The sequence below is a fragment of the Somniosus microcephalus genome, chromosome 20 (assembly GCF_052327205.1).
Source record: "Somniosus microcephalus isolate GS21.2 chromosome 20, FLI_Smic_1.0, whole genome shotgun sequence".
In the NCBI taxonomy this organism is placed as follows: Eukaryota; Metazoa; Chordata; class Chondrichthyes; order Squaliformes; family Somniosidae; genus Somniosus; species Somniosus microcephalus.
In genome coordinates, this window is record NC_141006.1 from 32,036,527 (window position 1) to 32,061,971 (window position 25,445).

General features: G+C 46.1%; 1 protein-coding gene across 1 annotated transcript in view; it reads right to left on the minus strand.

Annotated features, from left to right (window-relative positions):
• The window catches only part of LOC147103105 (uncharacterized), a 108,346-nt gene that overhangs the window by 24,619 nt on the left and 58,282 nt on the right, over positions 1–25,445 (minus strand). Inside the window, exon 8 of the mRNA XM_085962420.1 lies at positions 2,595–2,834. Coding sequence (XP_085818546.1) covers positions 2,595–2,834 — 240 coding nt within the window. The remainder of the gene's footprint in view (positions 1–2,594; positions 2,835–25,445) is intronic.

Here is a 25,445-nt window from a genome sequence, read left to right on the forward strand (position 1 = left end):
ATGTATAACTATGACAGTTCAGTTGTAACAAAGCCAGGCACTGAACTATTGGGCATAGTTTGTAAGGTTCAAAAGAGAAGTTGGCTAGACACTAACTATCTGATTGATTAATTGTTTCTTTCAACTGTTCCAGGAACTAGGTAGTCAAGAATGTGCAATATGCTAATTCTCATGTGTTATCTCAATGGTTCATGGGGACTCACACATACGTAAGTTGATGAGTAAATTGCGAGGTGGCATGGCAATGAAGTTGCGGCATTCAGCCTCAGCTAGGGGTTGGGGGGGTTGGGGGGGAGTGAAAAAATTGTCCAGGGTTTCTCATTCTGATTGTTATCTGGTGACTCCCTGCTGGGCGTGTGCGGATCTGGATGTGGGGTGAGCACAGGTTCGAGAATGGCTGTGAGCACTGGCACACCTTGTCCAGAATGGCACTTTGGCGAGGTGTCAAATGGCCGCCATTGTCTGGACCGCCCTTCTGTACTTCAGAAGAGGGGAGGCAAGAGGAGAGAATCGGAAGAAAATTCCAAAGTAAAGACAATACGTGAAGAAGAAGATCAGGGCCCTGAACATCTCCTGATCTCCTGCCGTAACTTCGGTGGAAGGTCAGCGGAAACCTTGGAGAAATAGTGTAAAGGACTGGAGACAGACACTGCAGCCTTGGTGACCTCTGTCCCAAGAGGCTCATAGTCATATAGGGCATCCATCCACATCTCAGATCCCAGGCCCTCAAGGTGTCACGAGAAGAAATGTTGCAATTGAACTGAGGAAAAATCAAAAGGTAACGGAGTAGTGAATGGTGGTGAGTCTAAATGGCTCCTGTGTTTTAACGTTCCAGAAACCTTATATGATTTTTGTTGTCAGGCATGTTGTTATGATGTTTATAGTTTTTTTTATTGAACATATAAATTTGTACTGAAACTGAAAAGGAAGTTAACGGGCTTAGAACCCCCATTGGACTTCCAATTTTAGTGTTCTGAGGGGGTTGTACATTTGAATTATGTGGAGCATCTTTATTATTATTGATGTATTATGGTTATAATATGATCAAACATGACTGAAACTCTCTCTGAGGAGTTTGTCTCCCAACCGTCTCCCAGCAGCTGTCTGTGACCCTTCTGTGTCCTCCCCACATCCAAGTTACTCTATCTCAGCATTGAACTTCTGACTCAATCTCTCCCCTCAGGGATCTCAATTTCCAATGCTTTCTGAGGAGCAAAACTGCGGAGGACACAACAACTCACGAGATAACGTTTGGAGGATATTGAAGGACCTCTCTGGACACCTGAATGTTCCCTTCAGCATGCCACTGATCTGTTGAACTTTAATTAGGGTGTGGAAGGGAGCCTCATTGTAGCATTCCTGCAATTCATTGGCAGAGCTTCTCACTGATGTTAGAAGTCTCAGTAATATTGGACAACCCCCGTCTCCGAGAAGCCAGTCAGTGTCTTGTGCTTGATTCTGACACTGGACTGCCAAAGGATGACTGAATCAGGGCAGATCCTTGCATACTGTGCACTGACATGCAAGAAACTGTACCTGTAGTCATCCACTAATTAGGCATCAATCTCTTTCTGCTAACATAATGATATGGGTTGACAGTCGGGCGTCGTAGGTCTTCTTCCCATGTCAATTGTAATTAACTGGGCTGCCCTGACATGCAGGCATTAAATAATTGCCTTATGCAAGAATAGACAGCAGAATAGACCTGGCAGAAGTCGATTGCTGCCCCTTGGAATGAGATAGTTTGCAAATCTCCTTGCAGGATGGTGCAAAGCCTTTCCAGGGCTTCTAGAGTGAACAAGGCAGAGTCTCCTTTCGCCTAACTCCAGGGAGATATTCCAATATGATTTGTCTGGGTCCATACACCCTGGTGGCTGGCTTTCTGCAGGGGGGTCCTGGATCTCTGACAATGCGGCCTTACTAGTCTGGCCTCTCTGTTGTTCCTCCTCCTACACATATATCACAACGAGGGGAGTCCCCAGTGGGAAGCCCATAGTGCAGTATATGTTTAGGAAATTTCCCAAATAAAACTAATCTCGAGGTTGACTTCCAAATGAAGCCTTAAAAATAAAGAGCAAAGAATAAACTGGCAAAAGACCAGTCTAAAGTAAAGTTTTGAGCCTCTACTGAACAGCACAATGAAACATAGCAATTCCTCTTTAAGGTTCCAGCCTTCCTCAGCTGGATAGGGAGATGAATTAGATTGGTGGATGGTAGGGAGCAAATGATGGTATTTAGGCCTGATGATGTTCTACTGGCCTGAACCTATCATTTATGTGGCTGAACTTTAGCTAGTGGGGATGCTATCTCACTTCTGGGGGAATTTAGAGCAAATCTTCAATGGGACCTCTCTCCTCTCCAAGTTCTTCTCCTGCCCCCAATCTCTGCACTTATGCTCTGCCAAACCATCGGCATTTCTGGACCCTGAATCCCACAGCTAAGATGCCAACGACTACAACAGGGATGGATTATGCTGAGAAATAAACCTGGAATTTACAGACACATTTATCAAAACAAACCGAGTCGGAAGACAAGAGTAACCCAAATGAGCAAATGTTTCCACATTTACATAGCTCTCGTACTGATTTACTCACCAGTGGAAGTAACAGTACCCAGCGAACACTCCATTGCGTAGGCCATTTTCAGGAAAATCCAGTTCCACTCCGAAGCACATTTCTGGCACAGCAGGCAATCCGCCCATATACTTCAGCACACCCGCTCCAATTTTGCCACTTGGCAATATAACCTTCACTCTGTGCCCAATCTGTAAATCTAAGATAGAGCGAGGTGCGTATGCTTTCAGGGGTCGATCACCTCTGAGATCTGCTTTAAATCTGTGAGAGAGAGAATGGAAACATGCCTAATGTAAAATAACCAAAGGATATGAGTATGTAATTAGTTCAAACCCCACACACACACCCACACACACCCGCAAGGACATACCCACGCGCACATACTCAGACACGCACACACCCCACGCGCACACCCTCGGAAAACAAACACTCCTCACGCACACCCCATTCTCGCACACCCCACGTGCATAGCCCTCCACACACCCACATATAAGAACATAAGAAATAGGAGCAGGAGTAGGCCATTCAGCCCCTCGAGCCAGCTCCACCATTCAATAAGATCATGGCTGATCTTCTACCTCAACTCCACTTTTCTGCTCTATCCCCATATCCCTTGATTCCCTTAATATCCAAAATTCTATCGATCTCTGTCTTGAATATACTCAATGACTGAGCCTCCAGAGCCCTCTGGGGTAGAGAATTCCAAAGATTCACCACCCTCTGAGTGAAGAAATTTCTCCTCATCTCAGTCATAAATGGCTAACTCCTTATTCTGAGACTGTGACCCCTGGTTCTAGACTCCCCAGCCAGGGGAAACATCCTCCCTGTAGCTACCCTGTCAAGCCCTGTAAGAATTTTATATGTTTCAATGAGATCACCTCTCATTCTTCTAAACTCTAGAGAATATAAGCCTAGTCTACTCAATCTCTCCTCATAGGACAAGCCCCCCATCCCAGGAATTAGTCTGGTGAACCTTCGTTGCACTCCCTCTATGGCAAGTATATCCTTCCTTAGATAAGGAGACCAAAACTATACACAATACTCCAGGTGTGGTCTCACCAGGGCCCTATATAATTGCAGTAAGAAGCCTTAACTCTTAAAGAAAGAAAGAAAGAATTATACTCAAATGCTCTTGTTAAAAGGCCAACATACCATTTGCTTTCCTATTTGCTAATTGCTTGCTGTAACTGCATGTTAACTTTCAATGATTCGTGTACAAGGACACCCAGGTCCCTCTGAACACCAACATTTCCCAATCACTCACCATTTAAAAAATACTCTGCTTTTCTATTTTTCCTGCCAAAGTGGATAACTTCACATTTCTCCACATTATATTCCATTTGCCATGTTTTTGCCCACTCACTTACACTGTCTATATACCCTTGAAGCCCCTTTGCATCCTCCTCACAACTTATATTCCCACCCAGCTTTGTATCATCAGCAAATTTGGATATATTATATTTGGTCCCCTCATCCAAATCATTGATGTAGATTGTGAATAGCTGAGGCCCAAGCATTGATCCTTGCGGTGCCCCACTAGTTACAGCCTGCCAACCCGAAAATGACTAGTTTATTCCTACTCTCTGTTTTCTGTCCGTTAACCAATCCTGAATCCAGGCTGGCATATTATCCCCAATCCCATGAGCCCTAATTTTGTTTATTAACCTCTTATGTGGCACCTTATCGAATGCCTTGTGAAAATCCAAATACAGGAAACTTTCGATTAACCAGCCACTAAATAACCGGAACGTTCTATCCACCGGCAAAATTCAGGAGTCGGTTCAGGTAACTTTTTTTACTTTTAGTTACTTTTTTTACTCATTTGTGTCTGTGCAAGCGTGTAGCTGAAGCTGTTGCTAAGCTACAGAGATGCTTGCAAGTTGTGCCGATTGTTTTGAAGCTAACAGGGTTTGTTGCTTTAGACGGAGCTCTGAGCTCCGTATCTTTTAACTATAGCATTCGGTTATCCGGCATTGTTGATGGACCGGCACCAGGTCGGTCCCGTCCGTGCCGGATACCAGAAAGTTTCCCGTACACCACATCCACTGGTTCCCCCTTATATATTCTGCTAGTTACAACCTCAAAAAACTCAAACAGATTTGTCAAACACGATTTCCCTTTCATAAATCCATGTTGACTCTGCCCAATCCTATCATTATTTTCTAAGTGCCCTGTTACCACGTCCTTAAATTTCCCTACTACTGATGTCAGGCTAACTGTAGTTCCTCATTTTCTCTCTCCCTCCTTTCTTAAATAGTGGGGTTACATTTGCTACCTTCCAATCCACGAGAACCATTCTAGAATCTATGGAATTTTGGAAGATGACAACCAATGCTTCCACTATCTCTATAGCCACCTTTTTCAAAACCCTAGGATGTAGGCCATCAGATCCAGGGGACTTATTGGCTTTCAGTCCCATTCATTTCTCCAGTCCTTTTTTTAACTAATAGCAATTTCTTTCAGTTCCTCATTCTCGCTGGATCCTTGGTTCTCCACTGTTTACGGGAACATTTTTGCGTCTTCTTCCATAAAGACAGACACTCTGGGCTCAATTTTAATAGCCCTGAGGAGGCGGGTTTGGAGGCGGGTTGGCAGCGAAAATCAGAAAAAATGGCTTCAGCTGCCAACCCGCCTCCATCCCAACACCACGCGCTTTTCGTGAGCTTTGGGTCAGCACTCCCAAGCTGACCCGACTGGAACTGGTGGGACAGGTAGTAAAGTCAGTTAACAGCCTGTTAACTGCCTTGCTAATCCTATTTTTATAGTGGTTTCTCATTTTCGTGCTTCTGGCTCCTGTTTCCCGTCTTGTCAGAAATAGGCCAGCTGCAAAGAGACGAGTTGCTGGCGGACATGATTTGTAGTCATTGGTGCAGCACTTTAAAGCGCTCCTGTAACATGGCTGACATTCAAATGCAACTACTTTGTTGTTGGAGGTTTGGGATAAGAATTTGCAAATCTACTGACCTTGTGACTGTTCAAGCTGACACCCATCTGCAGTGTTACCTGATTGGAATAATTTCAGGCCACTTTGAGTGTGCGCTGGCAAGATTCTTGCCTCAACTGAAATCTATAACAACGGGATGGGAACCATTTACATCCTCTCATCCTGGTCATCAGATTCAGAGGAAGAACAGCCGCGGCAGCACCGCAACCAGCCACAAAAGTAGCACCAGCACCAGGAGCGCCAACCTCCTCCTCAGCCACCTGATGCTGCACTGGACACAGGGCATCAGCCCCAGACAAAATTGCTGGCCGGGAGGCCAGCGATGGCATCACCATGGCCAGACTTTCTTCACTTGATGCTGTAAACCCTGGCTGCCACATGATGCGCCAGGTTGACACCAGCACCATGAAGCATCCCATTAACATCCAAGCCATTCCACGCACACACATCATTTTAAGCGGGTGGTGGGGGGGGGGAGTTATGACTGAACAATCAATGGAACTCAGTAAGACACTTCTCAATGTGCGTTCAGATCTGTCCAATAAGGGGCGCTTTTGGAAAAAGATATTACTCTGTATGACAACACATTACCAGAAACTTCACATAGGCATTGGCTGAACCTCTCAAGTGCCTACACTTGTGTGTTGTTAGTTGGTATGTTTGCAGTAAGATGAGGGTAAGTGTGAGGGGTGGCTAGTGAGATGGGGAAGTGATAAAGTAGATAGAGAGGGTTGGGTGGAGGTTCAAGGTACGTTGGTGTCCTGGGGAGGTTTCTTCTGCCCTTGGAAGGGAAGAGAACCTCCCTGCGTGCTGTGGCTCCCTCCATAAGCATATGAAGGGAGTCATTGGAGAGCCTGGGTGAAAGTGTTCACCTTTGTGCAGTGATTGTCAGTGTTTGCAGCACCTCAATGCTGTCAAACACTGACAGATCAGCTGTCAAACACTGAGAGATCACCTGTCAAAATAAAATTGTGCATGGGCCCTTTGAGAAAACCGGCAGAGGACGCGTCATCAAATAACGTCATTAGACCCGCTTCCTGATAATTGGCCGGTAAGCAGGCAGGCTTAACAAGGCCAATCAAGGGAAAATCACGTCTGCAGAGCGGAGGCAGCTGGAGGTGGGACCGGAACACGGAAACCAGCTGACCTGCCCCATCCCGCCTCCAGAATTAAATTCTTGGCCAAAGTATTTGTTTAATTTCTCTGCCATTTCTTTATTCCCCGTTATAATTTCTCCTGTCTCAGCCTGTAAGGGAACCAACTTTACTTTCGCTACACCCCTGTGCACACACACACACACACACGCACACACGGGAGAATCTTTAGGCGTGTACATTGTGATATATGTCATAAAGGGAAGCAAAGAGCTGGGAGCCAACCTCGCAATCAGGAAATGGTGTAGGAGGATGCACCTAAAGGAAATAGAAAAAGTAACACAAACAAATTGAGTGGGAAATGCAAGTAAACAAAAAATAAAGTAGTGAGTGAGGAGGACATAAAAAACCTGCAAAGGGACATAGACAGGCTAAGTAAGTGGGCAGAGATTTGGCAGATGGAATACAATACTGGAAAGTGTGAGGTTATGCACTTTGGCAGGAAAAATCATAGAGCAAGTTATTATCTTAAAGGCAAGAAACTGGAAAGTACTGTAGTACAAAGGGATCTGGGGGTCCTGGTGCACGAAACTCAAAAAGTTAGTATGCAGGTGCAGCAAGTGATCAAGAAGGCCAATGGAATGTTGGCTTTTATTGCTAGGGGGATGGAATATAAAAACAGGGAGGTATTGCTGCAGTTGTACAAGGTATTGGTGAGACCGCACCTGGAATACTGCATACAGTTTTGGTGTCCATACTTAAGAAAAGACATACTTGCTCTCGAGTCAGTACAAAGAAGGTTCACTCGGTTAATCCCGGGGATGAAGGGGTGGTCATATGAGGAGAGGTTGAGTAGATTGAGACTCTACTCATTGGAGTTCAGAAGAATGAGAGGCGATCTTATTGAAACATATAAGATTGTGAAGGGGCTTGACCGGGTGGATGCGGTGAGGATGTTCCCAATGATGGGTGAAACTAGAACTAGGGGGCATAATCTTAAAATAAGGGGCTGCTCTTTCAAAACTGAGATGAGGAGAAACTTCTTCACTCAGAGGGTGGTAGGTTTGTGGAATTTGCTGCCCCAGAAAGCTGTGGAAGCTACATCATTAAATAAATTTAAAACAGAAATAGATAGTTTCCTAGAAGTAAAGGGAATTAAGGGTTACGGGGAGCGGGCAGGAAATTGGACATGAGTCTAGGTTCGGAATGGTCATGGCCCTGTGGGTAGTGGAGTGGGCCCAGGGGCCGTGTAGCCTGGTTCTGCTCCTACTGTGTTCTAATTCTGTGTTAGATTTCAGGAGATGGTTTTATTCCTGTTCCTGGCTGGGGTGGAGATCGCCTTTACAGAAGGTAAGTACTGTAGAAAATATAGGGACAGAGTGATCTCCTGGAAGAATTTCGATCGCCTAGATGGGTCGGAGAGGAATTTCCCAGATTTTTTTCTCCCAAATTGGCCATTGGGTCTTTATCTGGTTTTTCGCCTCTCCCGGGAGATCACATGGGTTCGGGTGGATGCAGAGTGATAGAAGATTTGAGGTTAGGATCAGATCAGCCATGATCTTATTCAATGGTGGAGCAGGCTCGAGGGGCCGATTGGCCTACTCCTGTTTCTATTTCTTATGTTCTTATGTTCTTATGTTCTAATTCAGCCTTAGCCAGATAGCCAATCACAAATTCAACAGTGCAGTCATACTGTATGATACAGACCACGTGTTCTGTCAAATAGCAGAGTTGAAAGTGACTCTGACATGTGACAGGATATATCGGTGTGTGCTTGCACTTTATGCTGTATTTTGGGCTGTTTTTATTAAAAGCATGACCGGAGCACCACTTACTCAAGACGTTGGCGCTAAACTGCTTTGCAAAGCTTCTTATTTCTAGGAATAATGAGGGAGGTTGAATGCTCAGCCAAGTTGGGTTGAACCCACTTTGTGCCAGGTTCAGACTGAGACCTTTCCGTAACCCAACCTCATTAAGTGAATCTGCACAGGCACGGCTGAGTGGAATTGCTGGCACTCACCTGTCGATGTCAGACATCATAAGCACACTCACGTCAGAGGATGTAAAAAACAAAACAGTACTCTGTTAATTGAAACTGCAACTAGAATAGATGGTGCATGGCACGATGAAGAGGAGAGGGGAATTCCATCATCAGTGCACCAGTATCTAAAGGCATCTCTGGAATGAAAGTTACCATTTAAGTCAGCGCTGATCTGGTACATTCCATTTTTATTGCCATATATGGTATTGTGTTTCAGCTGATTTAGGGTCTAAACTGACCTCTGTTAGACATAAACAGAACAAATCATTCTGTGAGGCTTTTTAAAGCACCTATGGCTCAAACACAGGCTAGATTTTGCGATAGAAATAATGGTGAGGGTAACAACAAACTTTGATATTTTACATTTGGTCCCCTCTGTTATGTATTGTGTGTTCTCCTCCCACCTGTGGTGGCACTGTCACAGGAGATAAATGGTTGGGTGTTCTCTTGGTTAAGTTTAGCTCTCTTTGTTCGGAACTCTCCAGAACTTCCCTTTCCCTTCGAATAAAGCACTTCATGCTTGAATCTCTGAGTTCTGAGTTCTAATTGTGTCTAGGTAATAAAGGTACCGACACAACAAAGTGGCGACGAGGAGCGGATGAATCTGCGTACGTTACGGGTGCAGTGAGTAAACAGAAATTTAAATTTGAAACGTGAGATGGCTACTATATTAGGAAACATCGGGGATTTTGATGAAAATGTGGAGCAATGGAGCGCTTATACGGAACATTTTGACTATTTTGTCTTGGCGAATGCGGTGGCAAACGAAAAGGTTGTGCCTACCTTTTTGAGTGTAATGGGGCCGAAGACATTCAATTTACTTCGCAGCCTTGTGCAGCCAGATAAGCCAGGAACTAAAACATATAAGCAACTAGTGGAAATTCTTGGAGCACATTTTTCACCAAAACCTCTGGTTATTGCTGAGAGATTTAGATTTCACAAACGGAATCAAGAGGAGGGGGAATCAGTGACGATGTTTATTGCTGCTTTAGAAAGGTTGTCAGAACACTGCCAGTTCAAGGAGGTGCTGAATGACACCATTAGAGACAGACTTGTGTGTGGTCTGCAAAGTGCAGCCACACAGAAGCGCCTTCTTACTGAGGACAACCTTACTCTTGAAAAGGCCACTGAAGTTAGTGTCTCCATGGAGATGGCGGAAAAGGAGGCTCACCAGTTGAGTTCAACAGGGAGAGTTCACAAGGTGTCGTCTGAGCCTAAAGGTGCGCGGAACGGCACAATGTTACAATTGTGGGAAAACGGGCCATCACGCTAATGACTGCTGGTGTACGGAGCTGGAATGCCGAAATTGTGGCAAAAAGGGTCACATTGAACGCGCCTGTAGAGGTAAAAAAAGAACAGACAGAGCTGGGAAGCATGGAAGCAAAATGTCTGTATTTGGACAAGAGAGGAAAAAGAGTGTTCATTCAGTGCAGTATGATGGAATAAGCAAAACAGAGGGGAGCGACACCTCTGAGGAGGAAGAGGTGCACATACTGACGGTTGCAGGTGGTTCAAATGGCTACTGGGTGTCACCACTGGTGGAGGGACAATCAGTGCGGATGGAGGTGGACACAGGCGCGGCTATGTCCCTTGTTTCAGACACTGTCTACAACAAAATGCTAAAGCATCTTACCCTTCAGCCAACAAACATTGTGCTAAAGACGTATACCGGTGAACCTGTGGCCATGAGAGGCGCCATTGAGGTGACAGTTAAATTGAACGGACAGACTGCGAAACTGCCACTATATGTGGTAAAGGGAAATTACCCATCGCTACTGGGACATGTGTGGCTAGAGAAAATCACACTGGACTGGCCTGCAGTCCGCATGATGTCAAAAGGGGAGTCAGGTCTGACTGCAGTGTTAAACAAACATGCAGAACTCTTCAATAGGGAACTTGGGAGCATGAAAAAGATCAGTGTGAGACTGGACATTAAACCTGACAGCAAGCTGAAGTTTCACAAAGCCTGACCTGTACCCTATGCAATTAGGCCAAAAGTTGAGGCTAACTTGGAGGCCTTAGTCGAGAATGGAGTCCTGGAGCCTGTGAGTGTGAGCAAATGGGCCACACCCATTGTTCCTGTCCTGAAAAAGGATGGATCTGTTCGAATCTGCGGGGATTTAAAAGTGACTATTAACCCGGTGCTGTCTGCGGAACAGTACCCTCTTCCCCTCATTGATGATCTTTTTACGGGCCTGGCCGGAGGGCAAAAGTTCAGCAAAATAGACTTATGCCAGGCTTATCTACAAATGCATGTCGATGACAAATCAAAGGAGCTGCTGACAATTGTGACACACAAGGGGCTATACAGGTACTGCCACCTTCCGTTTGGAATTACGTCGGCCCCCTGCTCTATTCCAAAGGGCAATGGATCAGATTTTCAGTGGACTGCCAGGAGTCCAGTGCTACCTGGACGACATCCTTGTCACTGGGACAAATGAGGAGGATCATCTTCTGAACTTGGACGCGACACTACAACGACTGAAAGAGTACGGACTCAGAGTTCGTAAAGACAAATGTGAATTCTTTCAGTCTTCAGTTGAGTACCTGGGGCATGTGATTGACGCTACTGGCCTGCATAAGGCGCCGTCAAAGGTCAAGGCGATCGTGGAGGCCCCAGCACCCCAGAATGTGAGCCAGTTACGTTCATTTCTGGGGCTACTTAACTACTATGGGAAGTTTATTCCAGAATTAGCAACATTGCTGAAGCCGTTACATCAGTTGCTATGTCAAGGCAAAACATGAAAATGGACTGAACTGTGCAACGAAGCTTTCGCCCAAGCAAAGAAAGCATTGCTGAAATCGGAGGTCCTGACACACTTCGACCCAAAGCTACCCGTGCAACTAGCATGTGATGCATCACCATATGGTGTGGGAGCAGTCATATCCCACATCATGCGTTCGGGTGAAGAGAAACCTATCGCCTTCGCATCACGCACCTTGAACAAGGCCGAGAGTAACTATATGCAGATCGAGCGCGAGGCCTTGGGAATCATTTTTGGAATTCGAAAATTTCATCAGTACCTGTTTGGGAGAAGGTTCACACTCCTGACGGACCACCGTCCATTGACTTCAATCTTCGGGCCCCACACCGGAATTCCATCTCTCGCTGCAAGCAGGATGCAAAGGTGGGCTTTACTGTTGTCAGGACACACATACGACATCAAATATCGCAAATCAGACTTGCACGGCAACGCAGACGGTCTCTCGAGGCTACCCTTGCCTGTTACTCCCCCAGAGCCTCGTCAGATAGACATCTTCTACTTTAGACAAGTGGAGGGAGCACCTGTCACTGCAGTTCAGGTGCGAAGGTACACCAGCAACGATCCAGTCCTGTCTGAGTTAATGGTCGATGTCATTCGAGGGAGAACTATAGGAGAATCTCCTAGTTTGAAACCTTACGTTTCAAAAAGAAATGAGCTCTCCGTCCAGGCAGGTTGTCTTCTTTGGGGATGCCGTGTCATCATTCCGCCACCTCTGAGGGAACCTATACTGCAACAACTTCATACAGGCCACAGTGGGATGGTTCGGATGAAGGAAATGGCAAGAATCTACTTCTGGTGGCCAGGTCTCAATGGGAATATTGAGGAGAAAGCCAAAACATGTTCCCCATGTCAAAGGGTCCAGAATGTTCCACAGCTGGCAACCCTACACCCCTGGGATTGGCCTGCAGAAGTGTGGCAGCGAGTACATGTGGACTTCGTCGGTCCTTTCGAAGAGAAGATGTTTATGGTGGTTGTGGACGCTCGTAGCAAGTGGCCAGAGGTCGCTGTGATGAGGTCTACCACGGCAGAGAAAACAATTGAGAAACTTGGTGAGATGTTCAGCCGTTATGGCTCACCGGAACAACTCGTATGTGACAACGGTCCACAATTTGTATCACAGGAGTTTGCAACCTTCCTGCATGTGAATGGTGTCCAACACATCAGGTCTGCGCCCTATCATCCCTCTACTAACGGCCAGGCAGAAAGGTTCGTGCAAACTTTGAAGCACGCCTTGAGGGCATCGCAAGGTCAGGGCTCAATCCACCAACGTCTGAACAGCTTCCTGTTGTCCTACAGGAACGAGCCGCATGCCACAACCAAAACTTCTCCTGCTTCGCTCATGATGAAGAGGCAGTTGCAGGCAAGTTTTGACTTACTCAAATCTCCAAGGGCAGAGCAGGTTGTCCATCATCAACAACAAGCTCAAGTTGAAAAGAGAGAGAAAAGAGCCAAGGAGAGACGGTTTCATCCGGGAGAGCACGTCCTAGCTCGAAACTACAACACTGGACCGAAATGGGTTCCTGCTATGGTGATCGTGCAGACGGGCCCTGTGTCTTACATGGTTGAGACTGCTGAGGACGTCGTCTGGAGAAGACACACAGATCAACTGTTGCTAGGAGCAGAGACAGCCACAGAGGCTCCAATGGCTGGTTGGCCTGAACTGTTTCCGGATGATACCGCAAACCAGCATCCTTTGCCACAGTGCTCTTCTCCAACACAGGAAGTCAAAGAGACTGTTCCACCTGTGCAAACTCCTGACTTTCGACTGACACAGGCACCTTCTCCATCTAGGCCTGTGTCAATGTCTACTGCTGTGGAAGCCAGCGATGACTGCCGGTATTCTGTCAGAGAGCGGCGGCCTCCAAGACGCTTGGATCTGTAGGCTTAGCGACTTACCCACAAGACTGGGGCAGAATAAACCCCAGGGTAAAGTCAGGGGTTGAGGCAGTCTACCTCTACCCTAGGTTAGTTGAGTGCATTGAAAGTAACTTACCTGTTGAGGAATAATGTGGATCTTCCATTTAAGAGGGGAGGAATATGTTATGTATTGTGTGTTCTCATCCCACCTGTGGTGACGCTGTCATAGGAGATAAATGGTTGGGTGTTCTCTTGGTTAACTTTAGCTCTCTTTGTTCGGAACTCTCCAGAACTTCTCTTTCCCTTCGAATAAAGCACTTCATGTTTGAATCTCTGAGTTCTGAGTTCTAATTGTGTAAAAAAGGTATCGACACAACACCCTCATCCAAGTTTTGATGTAGATTGTGAATAGCTGAGGCCCAAGCATTGATCCTTGTGGTATCCCACTAGTTACAGCCTGCCAACCCGAAAATGACTAGTTTATTCCTACTCTCTGTTTTCCGTCCGTTAACCAAGCCTCAATCCATGCTGGCATATTATCCCCAATACCATGAGCCCTCATTTTGTTTAATAACCTCTTGTGTGGCACCTTATCGAAAGCCTTCTGAAAATCCAAATACACCACATCCACTGGTTTCCCCCTTATATGTTCTGTTAGTTACAACCGCAAAAAACTCAAACAGATTTGTCAAACACGATTTCCCTTTCATAAATCCATGTTGACTCTGCCCAATCCTATCATTATTTTCTAAGTGCCCTGTTACCACGTCCTTAATTTTCCCTACTACTGATGTCAGGCTAACTGTAGTTCCTCATTTTCTATCTCCCTCCTTTCTTAAATAGTGGGGTTACATTTGCTACCTTCCAATCCACGAGAACCATTCTAGAATCTATGGAATTTTTGAAGATAACAACCAATGCATCCACTATCTCTATTGCCACCTCTTTCAAAACCCTAGGATGTAGGCCATCGGGTCCAAGGGACTTATTGGCTTACAGTCCCATTAATTTCTCCAGTACTTTTTTTTACTGATAGTAATTTCTTTCAGTTCCTCATTCTCGCTGGATCCTTGGTTCTTCACTGTTTCAGGGAATATTTTTGCATCTTCTCCCATAAAGACAGACACTCTGGGCTCAACTTTAATAGCCCTGAGGAGGCGGGTTTGGAGGCGGGTAGGCAGCGAAAATCGGAAAAAATGGCTTCAGACTGCCAACCCGCCTCCATCCTGCCCCCACGCAATTTTCGTGAGTTTTGGGTCAGCACTCCCAAGCTGACCCGACTGGAACCGGTGGGACAGATAGTTATGTCAGTTAACAGCCTGTTAACTGCCTTGCTAATCCTATTTTTATAGTGGTTTCCCATTTTCATGGTTCTGGCTTCTGTTTCCCGTCTTGTCAGAAACAGGCCAGCTGCAAAGAGACGAGTTGCTGGAGGACATGATTTGTACTCTTTGGTGCAGCACTTTAAAAGCGCTCCTGTAACATGGCTGACGTTCAAATGCAGCTACTTTGTTGTTGGAGGTTTGGGATAAGAATTTGCAAATCTACTGACCTTGTGACTGTTGAAGCTGACACCCATCTACAGTGTGACCTGATTGGAATAATTTCAGGCCCCTTTGAGTGTGCGCTGGCAAGCTTCTTGCCTCAACTGAAATCTATAGCTACGGGATGGGAACCATTTACATCCTCTCATCCTGGTCGTCAGATTCGGAGGAAGAGCAGCCGCGGCAGCACCACAACCAGCCACAAAAGTAGCACCAGCGCCAGGAGCGCCAACCTCCTCCTCACCCACCTGATGCTGCACTGGACACAGGGCATCAGCCCCGGAAAAAATTGCTGGCCAGGAGGCCAGTGATGGCATCACCATGGCCAGACTTTCTTCAAGAACATAAGAACATAAGAAGTAGGAGCAGGAGTAGGCCATACGGCCCCTCGGGCCTGCTCCGCCATTCAATAGAATCATGGCTGATCCGAATCTAGACTCACGTCCACTTCCCTGCCCTCTCCCCATAACCCCTAATTCCCTTATCTTCTAGGAAACTGTCTATCTCCATTTTAAATTTATTTAATGTTGCAGCTTCCACAGCTCTCTGGGGTAGCAAATTCCATAGATTTACTACCCTCTGAGTGAAGAAGTTTCTCCTCATCTCAGTTTTGAAAAGGCAGCCCCTTATTCTAAGATTATGCCCCCTAGTTCTAGTCTCACCCATCAGTGGAAACATCCTCCCTGCATCCACCCGATCAAGCCCCCTCACAATCTTATATGTTTCGATAAGATCGCCTCTCATTCTTCTGAACTCCAATGAGTAGAGTCCCAACCTACTCAACCTTTCCTCATACGTCAACCCCCTCATCTCCGGAATCAACTGAGTGAACCTTCTCTGAACCGCCTCGAGAGCAAGTATATCTTTTCTTAAATATGGAAACCAAAACTGCACGCAGTATTCCAGGTGTGGCCTCACCAATACCCTGTATAACTGCAGCAAGACTTCCCTGTTTTTATACTCCATCCCCCTTGCAATAAAAGCCAAGATTCCATTGGCCTTCCTGATCACCTGCTGCACCTGCATACTAACTTTTTGTGTTTCATGCACCAGGACCCCCAGGTCCCTTTGTACTGTAGCACTTTGCAGTTTCTCTCCATTTAGATAATAACTTGCTCTTTGATTTTTTCTGCCAAAGTGCATAACCTCACACTTTCCAACATTATATTGCATCTGCCAAATCTCTGCCCACTCACTTAGCCTGTCTATGTCCTTTTGCAGGTTTTTTATGTCCTCCTCACTCACTGCTTTCCCTCCCATCTTTGTATCGTCGGCAAACTTGGATATGTTGCACTCGGTCCCTTCCTCCAAATCGTTAATATAGATTGTAAAGAGTTGGGGTCCCAGCACTGACCCCTGCGGAACACCACTAGTTACTGATTGCCAGTCCGAGAATGAACCATTTATCCCAACTCTTTGTTTTCTGTTAGATAGCCAATCTTCCACCCATGCCAGTATATTACCCCCAATCCCGTGATTTCTTATCTTGATCAGTAATCTTTTGTGTGGAACCTTGTCAAATGCCTTTTGGAAGTCCAAATATACTACATCCACTGGTTCCCCTTTATCCACCCTGTATGTTACATCCTCAAAGAATTCGAGCAAATTTGTCAAACATGACTTCCCCTTCATAAAACCATGCTGACTCTGTCCTGTTAAATTATGTTTATCCAAATGCTCTGTTACTGTTTCCTTAATAATGGACTCTAACATTTTGCCAACCACAGATGTTAGGCTAACTGGTCTATAGTTTCCAGCTTTTTGTCTACTTCCCTTCTTAAATAAGGGTGTTACATTAGCAGTTTTCCAATCTGCCGGGACCTTTCCTGAGTCCAGGGAGTTCTGGAAAATAATCACCAATGCATCCATAATCCCTACCGCCACTTCTCTCAAGGCCCTATGATGTAGGCCATCAGGTCCAGGGGATTTATTGATGCTGTAATCCCTGGCTGCCGCATGATGCGCCAGGTTGACACCATCCCACACCAGCACCATGAAGCATCCCTTTAATGTCCAAGCCATTCCATGCACATACATCATTTTAGCGGGGGGGTGGGGGGAGTTTTGACTGAACAATCACTGGAACTCATTAAGACACTTCTCAATGTGCGTTCAGATCTGTCCAATAAGGGGCGCTTTTGGAAAAAGATATTACTCTGTATGACAACACATTACCAGAAACTTCACATGGCCATTAGCTGAACCACTTAAGTGCCTACCCTTGTGTGTTGTTAGTTGGTATGCTTGCAGTAGGATGAGGGCGAGTGTGAGGGGTGGCTAGTGAGATGGGGAAGTGATAAAGTAGATAGAGAGGGTTGGGTGGAGGTTCAAGGTACATTGGTGGCCTGGGGAGGTCTCTTCTACCCTTGGAAGGGAAGAGAACCTCCCTGCGTGCTGTGGCTCCCTCCATAAGCAGCACCTCAATGCTGTCAAACACTGACAGATCAACTGTCAAAATAAAATTGTGCGTGGTCCTTTTGAGGAAAACGGAAGATGATGCGTCATCAAATGACGTCATTAGACCCGCTTCCTGTTAATTGGCCGGAAAGCGGGTGGGCTTAACAAGGCCAATCAAGGGAAAGTCACGTCTGCAGAGCAGAACCAGCTGACCCGCCCCCATCCCGCCTCAAGAATTAAATTCTTGGCCAAAGTATTTGTTTAATTTCTCTGCCAGTTCTTTATTCCCCATTATAATTTCTCCTGTCTCAGCCTGTAAGGGACCCACCTTTACTTTCGCTACACCCCCATGCACACACACCCACGCACACACGGGAGAATCTTTAGGCGTGTACATTGTGATATATATGTCATAAAGGGAAGCAAAGAGCTGGGAGCCAATCTCCTGATCAGGAAATGGTGTAGGAGGATGCACCTAAAGGAAATAGAAAAAGTAACACAAACAAATTGAGAGGGAAATGCAAGTAAACAAAAAATATTATACAATTCAGCCTTAGCCAGATAGCCAATCACAAATTCAACAGTGCAGTCATACTGTATGATACAGACCACATGTTCTGTCAAATAGCAGAGTTGAAAGTGACTTTGGCATGTGACAGGATATATCGGTGTGTGCTTGCACTTTATGCTGTATTTTGGGCTGTTTTTATTAAAAGCATGACCAGAGCACCACTTACTCGAGACATTGGCGCTAAGCTGCTTTGCAAAGCTTCTTATTTCTGGGAATAATGAGGGAGGTTGAATGCTCAGCCAAATTGGGCTGAACCCACTTTGTGCCAGGTTCAGACTGAGACCTTCCCGTAGCCCAACCTCATTAAGTGAATCTGCACAGGCACGACTGAGTGGAACTGCTGGCTCTCACCTGTCGATGTCAGACATCATATGCACACTCACGTCAGAGGATATAAAAAACAAAACAGTACTCTGTTAATTGAAACTGCAACTAGAATAGATGGTGCATGGCACGATGAAGAGGAGAGGGGAATTCCATCATCAGTACACCAGTATCTAAAGGCATCTCTGGAATGAAAGTTACCATTTAAGTCAGCGCTGATTTGGTACATTCCATTTTTATTGCCATATATGGTATTGTGTTTCAGCTGATTTAGGGTCTAAACTGACCTCTGTTAGACATAAACAGAACAAATCATTCTGTGGGGCTTTTTAAAGCACCTGTGGCTCAAACACAGGCCAGATTTTGCGGTAGAAATAATGATGAGGGTAACAGCACTCACCGTTATTTACATGGAAATCGGACAGCAACTTCCGGCGACTGCACATGCACAGTTAAACACGGAAATCAGGAAGTTGCCATCTGGAGATGCCCTGCTCCTCCAAAAGCTTCCTGAAAACTGCAGTTCGCTGTCTGGCTCTCCATTCAAATGTATTGAAGTTCCTGTACTTACTTCATAGATACGAACTAAACACACCAAAACAAGGTAGGGCTTGTCCATGTCCAGTTTAAATACCCTTTTAATGGTGTGATAATTGTTAATTACTGCCAAACAACCTCTCTGGCACTGAAAATGAACTTTTACAAGTGTGGAGTCTTATTCCTTCAGACTTTAATTATTGTTGGAGAGTTATGTTTTTATTTTTTCTTTCTGTCTCTTTTTTCTCTCTCTCTTAATCCAATCTTTCTTTCCCTCTCTTTATTTCGCTTTCTCTACCTGATTTGACATTGAATTCACTATTGTAACTTGAACTTCCTGGTTCAGACACGGCACTGTTCATTAACAGTACCTCAATCTGATTGGTTAAGGAGATACACAGCTGCTTGCCCTGTTCACACGGGTCCCAGATGCCCTGTAGAGGGTGCCGTGCTTTTGTGGCTAGCTGGATGAAAGGAACTTCCAATGCAAAAGCCCACAGAAAGTCTATGGGCAAGTGCAAGTATGACGAATGGCTGGCCCAATCCAGCCCAAGGTTCAGTAACACAGCTCCAGCACAGTAATTACCTCACGAGGTTCATCAGTACCATCTGGAGGCCATTCTGTTACTATTGCCAAGCTGAAATGATAATGATTTATAGTAGTAGTTCAAAGCTCATATTATGCATAGATATGCAAAGTGTTGTAAAAGCCTATTCTGCTCAGCAGGGTCATAGTTACAAGAACATGGGATGTTGAAATGTAGATGGATTGTAAAATGGTTGGGCTCCCAGAGGAGCTTTAATGGGTTGATAGCAAAAATTTGCATTTTATGTAGAACCTTTAATGTAGTAAAACACCCCAAGGCACTTCGTAGAGCAGTAATCAAACAAAAATAGATGCCAAGTTAAGGTGATGTTAGGAGGCGTGACCAAAAAATTCATCCAAAAAGTTGGGTTTTAAGGAAGATCTTAAAGGAGGAGAGGGAAGGGGAGAGGGGGCAGGGTTTAGAGAGGGAATGACAGAGGCCAGTGTTGGAGGTACACAGAGTTCTACGGGTGTTAGAGAGTATGGGAGGGGCGAGGCCATGAAGGGATTTGAATATAAGGATGAGAATTTTAAATTGTTGGTGTTGGTTGACTGGCAGCCAATGTAGGTCAGCGAGGAGAGGACTGATGGGTGAGTAGGACTTGGTGTGGGATGGTTTGATTTGACGATGGCAATGTGTCTCAGTATTAAAGTGGGACATTATAACAGAACTAAAACTATTGAATGAAGTAGATGATGCAGGTTTGTAAACCTTAATTCTCAAATGTCACTGCAGAGATTATAATTTCAGTTTTATACATATTGTAACTGCTCTCCCCACCCACACACACGCACACACACTGACACACACTCTTGCACTCTCTTTCTCACTCATTTTAAGTTTACTTTCTTTGATCTCTGTAATTTCAAAAAAAGCGGCAATCCCCCAGCCACTCACTCAGGTTGAACCATACCATGCAACAACTTGTCATCCTCTTCGATTCAGTTGTGTTTCAAACACCACATCCTATTCATTGCCAAGACTGCTTACTTCCACCTCTATAATATCATCCCCCTTGATTCTCACCTCACCCCACCACTACCTGATCCTTCTCCATAACTTTGTTTAGACTCAATTCGCCAATGTTTTTCTTGAGTCTCCAATCTGCCACTCTCCGTAAGCTCTAACTTTTTCAAAACTCAGCTGCCAATATCCTGTCCTGCGCCCTCCCCCCCACCACCCCACCTCCTCACCCCCTCCACCCCAGTCCTCACTGGCCCACATTGGCTCCTTGTTCCCTAGTGCATTCACTTTAAAATCCTTGTGCTCGTCATCATATCCGTACACAGTTTTCCCCTACCCCATCTCTTCACCCTCCTCTTATATCCCTTCCCACACACTTCACTCCTTCAATGCTGGCCTTATGTGTATCCCCCCTCCTCTCTCCGCTCCACCGTTGCTGGAAGAGCCTTCAGCTGCCTCACTCCAACTCTCTGGAATTCCCTACCTAAACTCTTCCACCTCTCCACTTCTCACAACTCAGAATGTTAAAGCCATTATATTAATGCCAGTTATTGTGATTGGTCCAAAGGATATTTGGTAATGGAACTTTTCTTCTCCCTTCCTCTTCAGAGTTGCCCTCCATGTGGCACAGTTTATGGGTCCAGTACCTCACCCCAGTGGCTAAGTTTCATGTGTCCACCAAGTCAGTGAGTGCAGGCGGTCTATTCAACCATGAACTGTCCCCAATGCTGTCCTTACCCAACATCCATAGAATCATACAGCACAGAAGGAAACCAATCAGCCCGTCATGTCTTTGAAAGAGCTCTCCAATGAGTTCCACTCCACTGCTCTTTCCTCATAGCCCTACGAATTAATTCTTTTCAAGTATTATCCAATTTCCTGTTGAAAGTTAGACAGCTTCATAGTGACCCTTTACTGCTAGTCCAGTAACCTAACCACTACACTACTGTACCTCTGCTACGCCCGTATCCACAGTGTGCATGTGTTTCAGGAGCGTTCGCTGGATAGTGATCAGAAGAGGGATCTCTGTCTGATTTCCCTCTCCCCTCCCAAACCCTATGGCTGTGTTCTAGAACTTGTAGGCTGGGCCTCTGCACAAAAGGGCCAGAATTGGATGAGTTTGGCATCCTGATTATTATCATTGAGATCAACTAATTCAGCCTAGGGCAAGGGATTAAACCTGGAACTTTTGTTTCTTTGTGGGGCTCAATGCCACCCCACACTTGGCATTTACACACTAGGCTATTGGGTAACTTGTGACTAGGCCTCCGTTGACATAGAATGGCACAAGCCATTTGGTAGGCTCAAAGGAGGGAAAAGCTATTCTCAATAGAACATTGACCTTTTTGAAACATCTGTTTTAAATATATTCTTCTGTTTATACATGACCTACCTCTTATTTTTGTTCTGTGTGGGGAACTGTCGAGCCTCTGCTCAGTGCCTGAATTCCCCTCAATTTCCGACCCCACAGCCAATAGCAATTGCAGGAGCACTCCACAATCCCCTGGCAGCCATTTCAAAGCGTCAGATTTAAAGCGCAGAGTTTCTTACCAATAAGAACACTTTAGTTCCATAAACATTTACTTAAACAGGTCCTTCAGCAGAATTCCATGAAGCTAATTAATCCTGTCTCCAGCAACTCTGCCAAGAAGTGGGATTAGTTGGACACACAAGGCAGCATTTGTTTCTATCGCAATGGGAACCGCATGAAGTAAGCACCATATTTTTCCTCTGCTTCCCCTCGCAATACTCTCCCAAGCCACGCATCGCTCCCAACCTAGACAGCAAGCGGGTGATCTGTTTACAGCCCCGTGCAAAGGCAGCTCTGTGACAGAAGGTGCATGAGAGTAGCTAAAGGAGGCTGGCATTCTGCTTATCTCTCCTTCTCTGTTGGGGGAAGTGATTGGTCTCTGCTTCCCACTCCTCTTAGAACGGTAACCCACCATGGAAGACTTGTGATCGTGCCAGTTGGGTATTGCCAACTGCCCATCCCTTAGATATTATGGCCGTGATTTTCTTCCTGGAGGTGGGTTTGCGTTGGGAACGGTAATGGGCGGGTTGCCGGCCTGCTGACACAATTTTCCGCTGCTTGGCCTAGTTAAGCCCGCCGTGTGGGTTACCCGCCCTGATCACAAGGTGCGGGTCTGCTCTGCTGACGCGTTTGCAGCCGGTGCATTTAAGGGGGCCATTTCCCCATTAGATCGCAGGTCGTTTCTGGTGCTTCTGACTGCTGCTTCTCGCCACGATGGCTGCAGAGAAACAGAAGGCAGCTCCCCGCTTCAACGAAGACTTCCTCCATGTTCTTGTGGAGGGAGTTAGAAGACGTTGTGAGGTCCTGTACCCACCTGATGGAAGAAGGAAACCTCCTCAGCCTGGCTGCGAATAGCTGAGGAGGTCAATGCCAGGTCTATGTATAGACACACCTGGGTTCAATGCAGGAAAAGGTTCAATGATCTCCTGCGCTCTGGAAAAGTGAGTATAAAAGCACACTTACCTTAATACTGCTGTGTCTGTCATCACATCCCCATCACTCTGCATTGCCAACCCTACTCCTGCACATCCTAGCTCACCCCACCATCCCTTGCACCATCACCCATCCCTCTCTCCCTATGCACAGATTCACTTCCCCATCTAACTATACACCCCTCACACCCACCCTCAAGGTTATGCACTGACAACAACTAACAACTCAAAAAGAGGGAACTTCATTATGGGAACCCACTCCTTCACAGGCTCCCTCTAAACATCTATCCTATCCATTCTTTACACTCATTCCATCACTCTCACTAAAACGCCACTTCTTTCCCTCATTGCAGGAAAAGAGAGCCCACAATAAGAGGGAGAGGGAGAGAACAGGAGGAGGAGCACCATCCTTATCACAGCTGACCAATGCCGAGGAAATTGTGGGATCAAGGGAACAGCTCGAAGTGGGGGACGGAGAGTCGGGCTCAGTTGAACGACAGAATACTTCTCCATCCATCTTATTTGGCTTTCATGAGTGACACATATGGCATCTGATGTCATTAGAAATTGAATGCTCATCATGTGCACAATGGGATGTGTCTGCAATCTACTATCACATACTCTCCCACAGGACCATCAAAAGTCCCCCTCCCTACTGCCGAGGAGGAAGAGCCGGAGGACTCCTCAGAGGATGTTGCATCCTCTGAGGGAGCAGCGTCAGCAGAAATGAGCGCACCCAGCACCAGCGCAGAGACGCACACCTCAGTGGGTCCGATGCAAGATAGAGTCATGTTGTCACCTGGTGTATCACAACTCACGACTGAACAGGAGCAGATGGTGGAGACAGGGACAGCAGTGGAGAGTCCTTGTCGGAGGCCGCAGGACACTCCTAGGCCTGCTCAGCTGCATGTAGACGCTGTGCCTCTGGGGCCATCCAGAAAGAGAGCGGTGCTGGAGTTTCAGGAACAAGTGCAGGAGGCTCTGACTGGGTTTGCAACCATAGTGACTGCGAGTGTGCGGAGAATGGAGGAGTCCATCTCAAACATAAGCAATGCTGTGGTGCACGCAATGGCAAATGCAGATCCCGCCATGGAAAGGATGGCAACCTCCATGGATGACCTAACTCGCCAGACACAAGCCAACATGGTGACTCTTCTAAATAGATGGTCAGCTATGGAGGATAGATGGGCATCTATCGTGGAGAGGAACCAAAGGTACATGGACATACATGTTATGAGGACTGTCAGTACAGACACGGGTCCTCATGGCTCCACTGATGTGCAGCAAGGTGCTCTCCAGCCACTTGCTAGCAGAGAAGTGCGGGTGGCCCATGAGAGGGATGATGGTGAGAGGCGACATGCAAGTGGGGGCTCCTCTCCAAGCGTTCCAACTTCCATCCCCTTGCCAACCCCTCGGTCAGAGCCCCAGATGAGCACCCAAGCAGTGATGGCCGAGTCTGCCCCTGTGCAGCCGCAGGAGGAGCAGACTTTGGCGGGGCCGTCAAAAACTCCAAAACCCAGAGGACGACTGCCAAAGGCACCTAAGCAGGTGCAGCAGGGAGGTGAGTAGGCTGTCTCTACATCGGGTGAAGCCACAGGGGTAGCACCTCGTAGAAGCATGCGTACGAGAAAGTTGACACATAAATTATCACAAAGGTACTCACTTGGGTGTTCTCATAGAATGCGATGTTAAGTTTCTGTTCTTTTATTATGTTGCAATAAATTAATCTTGTTTGACATCCTTGCCATTTGTGTGATCCCAATTTGAGGTGGCACAGTGAAGGATGAAGTGCCTTTTATGTCCAGCAATGCAGGTGACAGTGGATATAGAGTTAACACCAGACACTTACAGCCTCAAGACAGTCTCCCAAATCGTGAAATCACTGTAAAATCCGCGCCTCAATAATACACGGACTTCGGGAGAACAGTTTAACAGGTACTTTACTGAACAAGAGGCAGCTTGAAACTGAAACTACAGAAGCCTGCTAGGGCCTTTTATACAGGGGTGGTCACTGCCGGTACTGCAGTCTAAGACCAGTTATTCCCTTAAAGGTACATACACAACAATTCCTCCCCTTTTAGATAAACAGTACATAACATTCATTTAACAACAAAATAATAACTAATTACAATTACAATTTCCTCAGTAATATATACATCAACTGAAATAGTCATTTATGAGTTCAGTCTTTGAGGAGGCTTCCTGATCCGGACCAGATAGCGCCTTTCTCGAGTATCCTGTTCTGGTGGTGGAGTCAATTCTGACTCATTGTCATTGGTTGGTTCGTCAGCTTCCAATACCCCTGCTTCTGAGGTAGACGCAATCTGAACTTCGGGCTCATTACCAGGTGCACATGCTTGTGGTACAGGTTTGGCTTGTTCCTGTGACTCTAGAATCTGGTCAGCGTGGCGTCTCACGATGCTCTCTCCAACATCCACTGTTTACATTAGTGGTCCCTGCTGTGTGCATATCGTGCCTGGCTGCCATTTTTCTGTTCGGTAGTCGCGGGCCAAGACTGGTTGCCCTATCTTGAAGCTCCTGGTTGGCTTCTCATTTATGTGCTGGAACTGCTTATCCTCAGCATCTCGTCTTATGTTTGGTTTGAGCAAATCCAAGCGACATCTTAGTCTCCGGTTGAAAAACAGTACAGCTGGAGTTTGGTTGGTTACTGCATGTGTCGCATTCCGGTAAGCAAACAGGAAGTTATCCACCTTGTGTTGCAGTGGTATGTCGTCATTATACATTGCCTTTATGGCCTTTTTAAAGGTCTGAACAAACCTCTCAG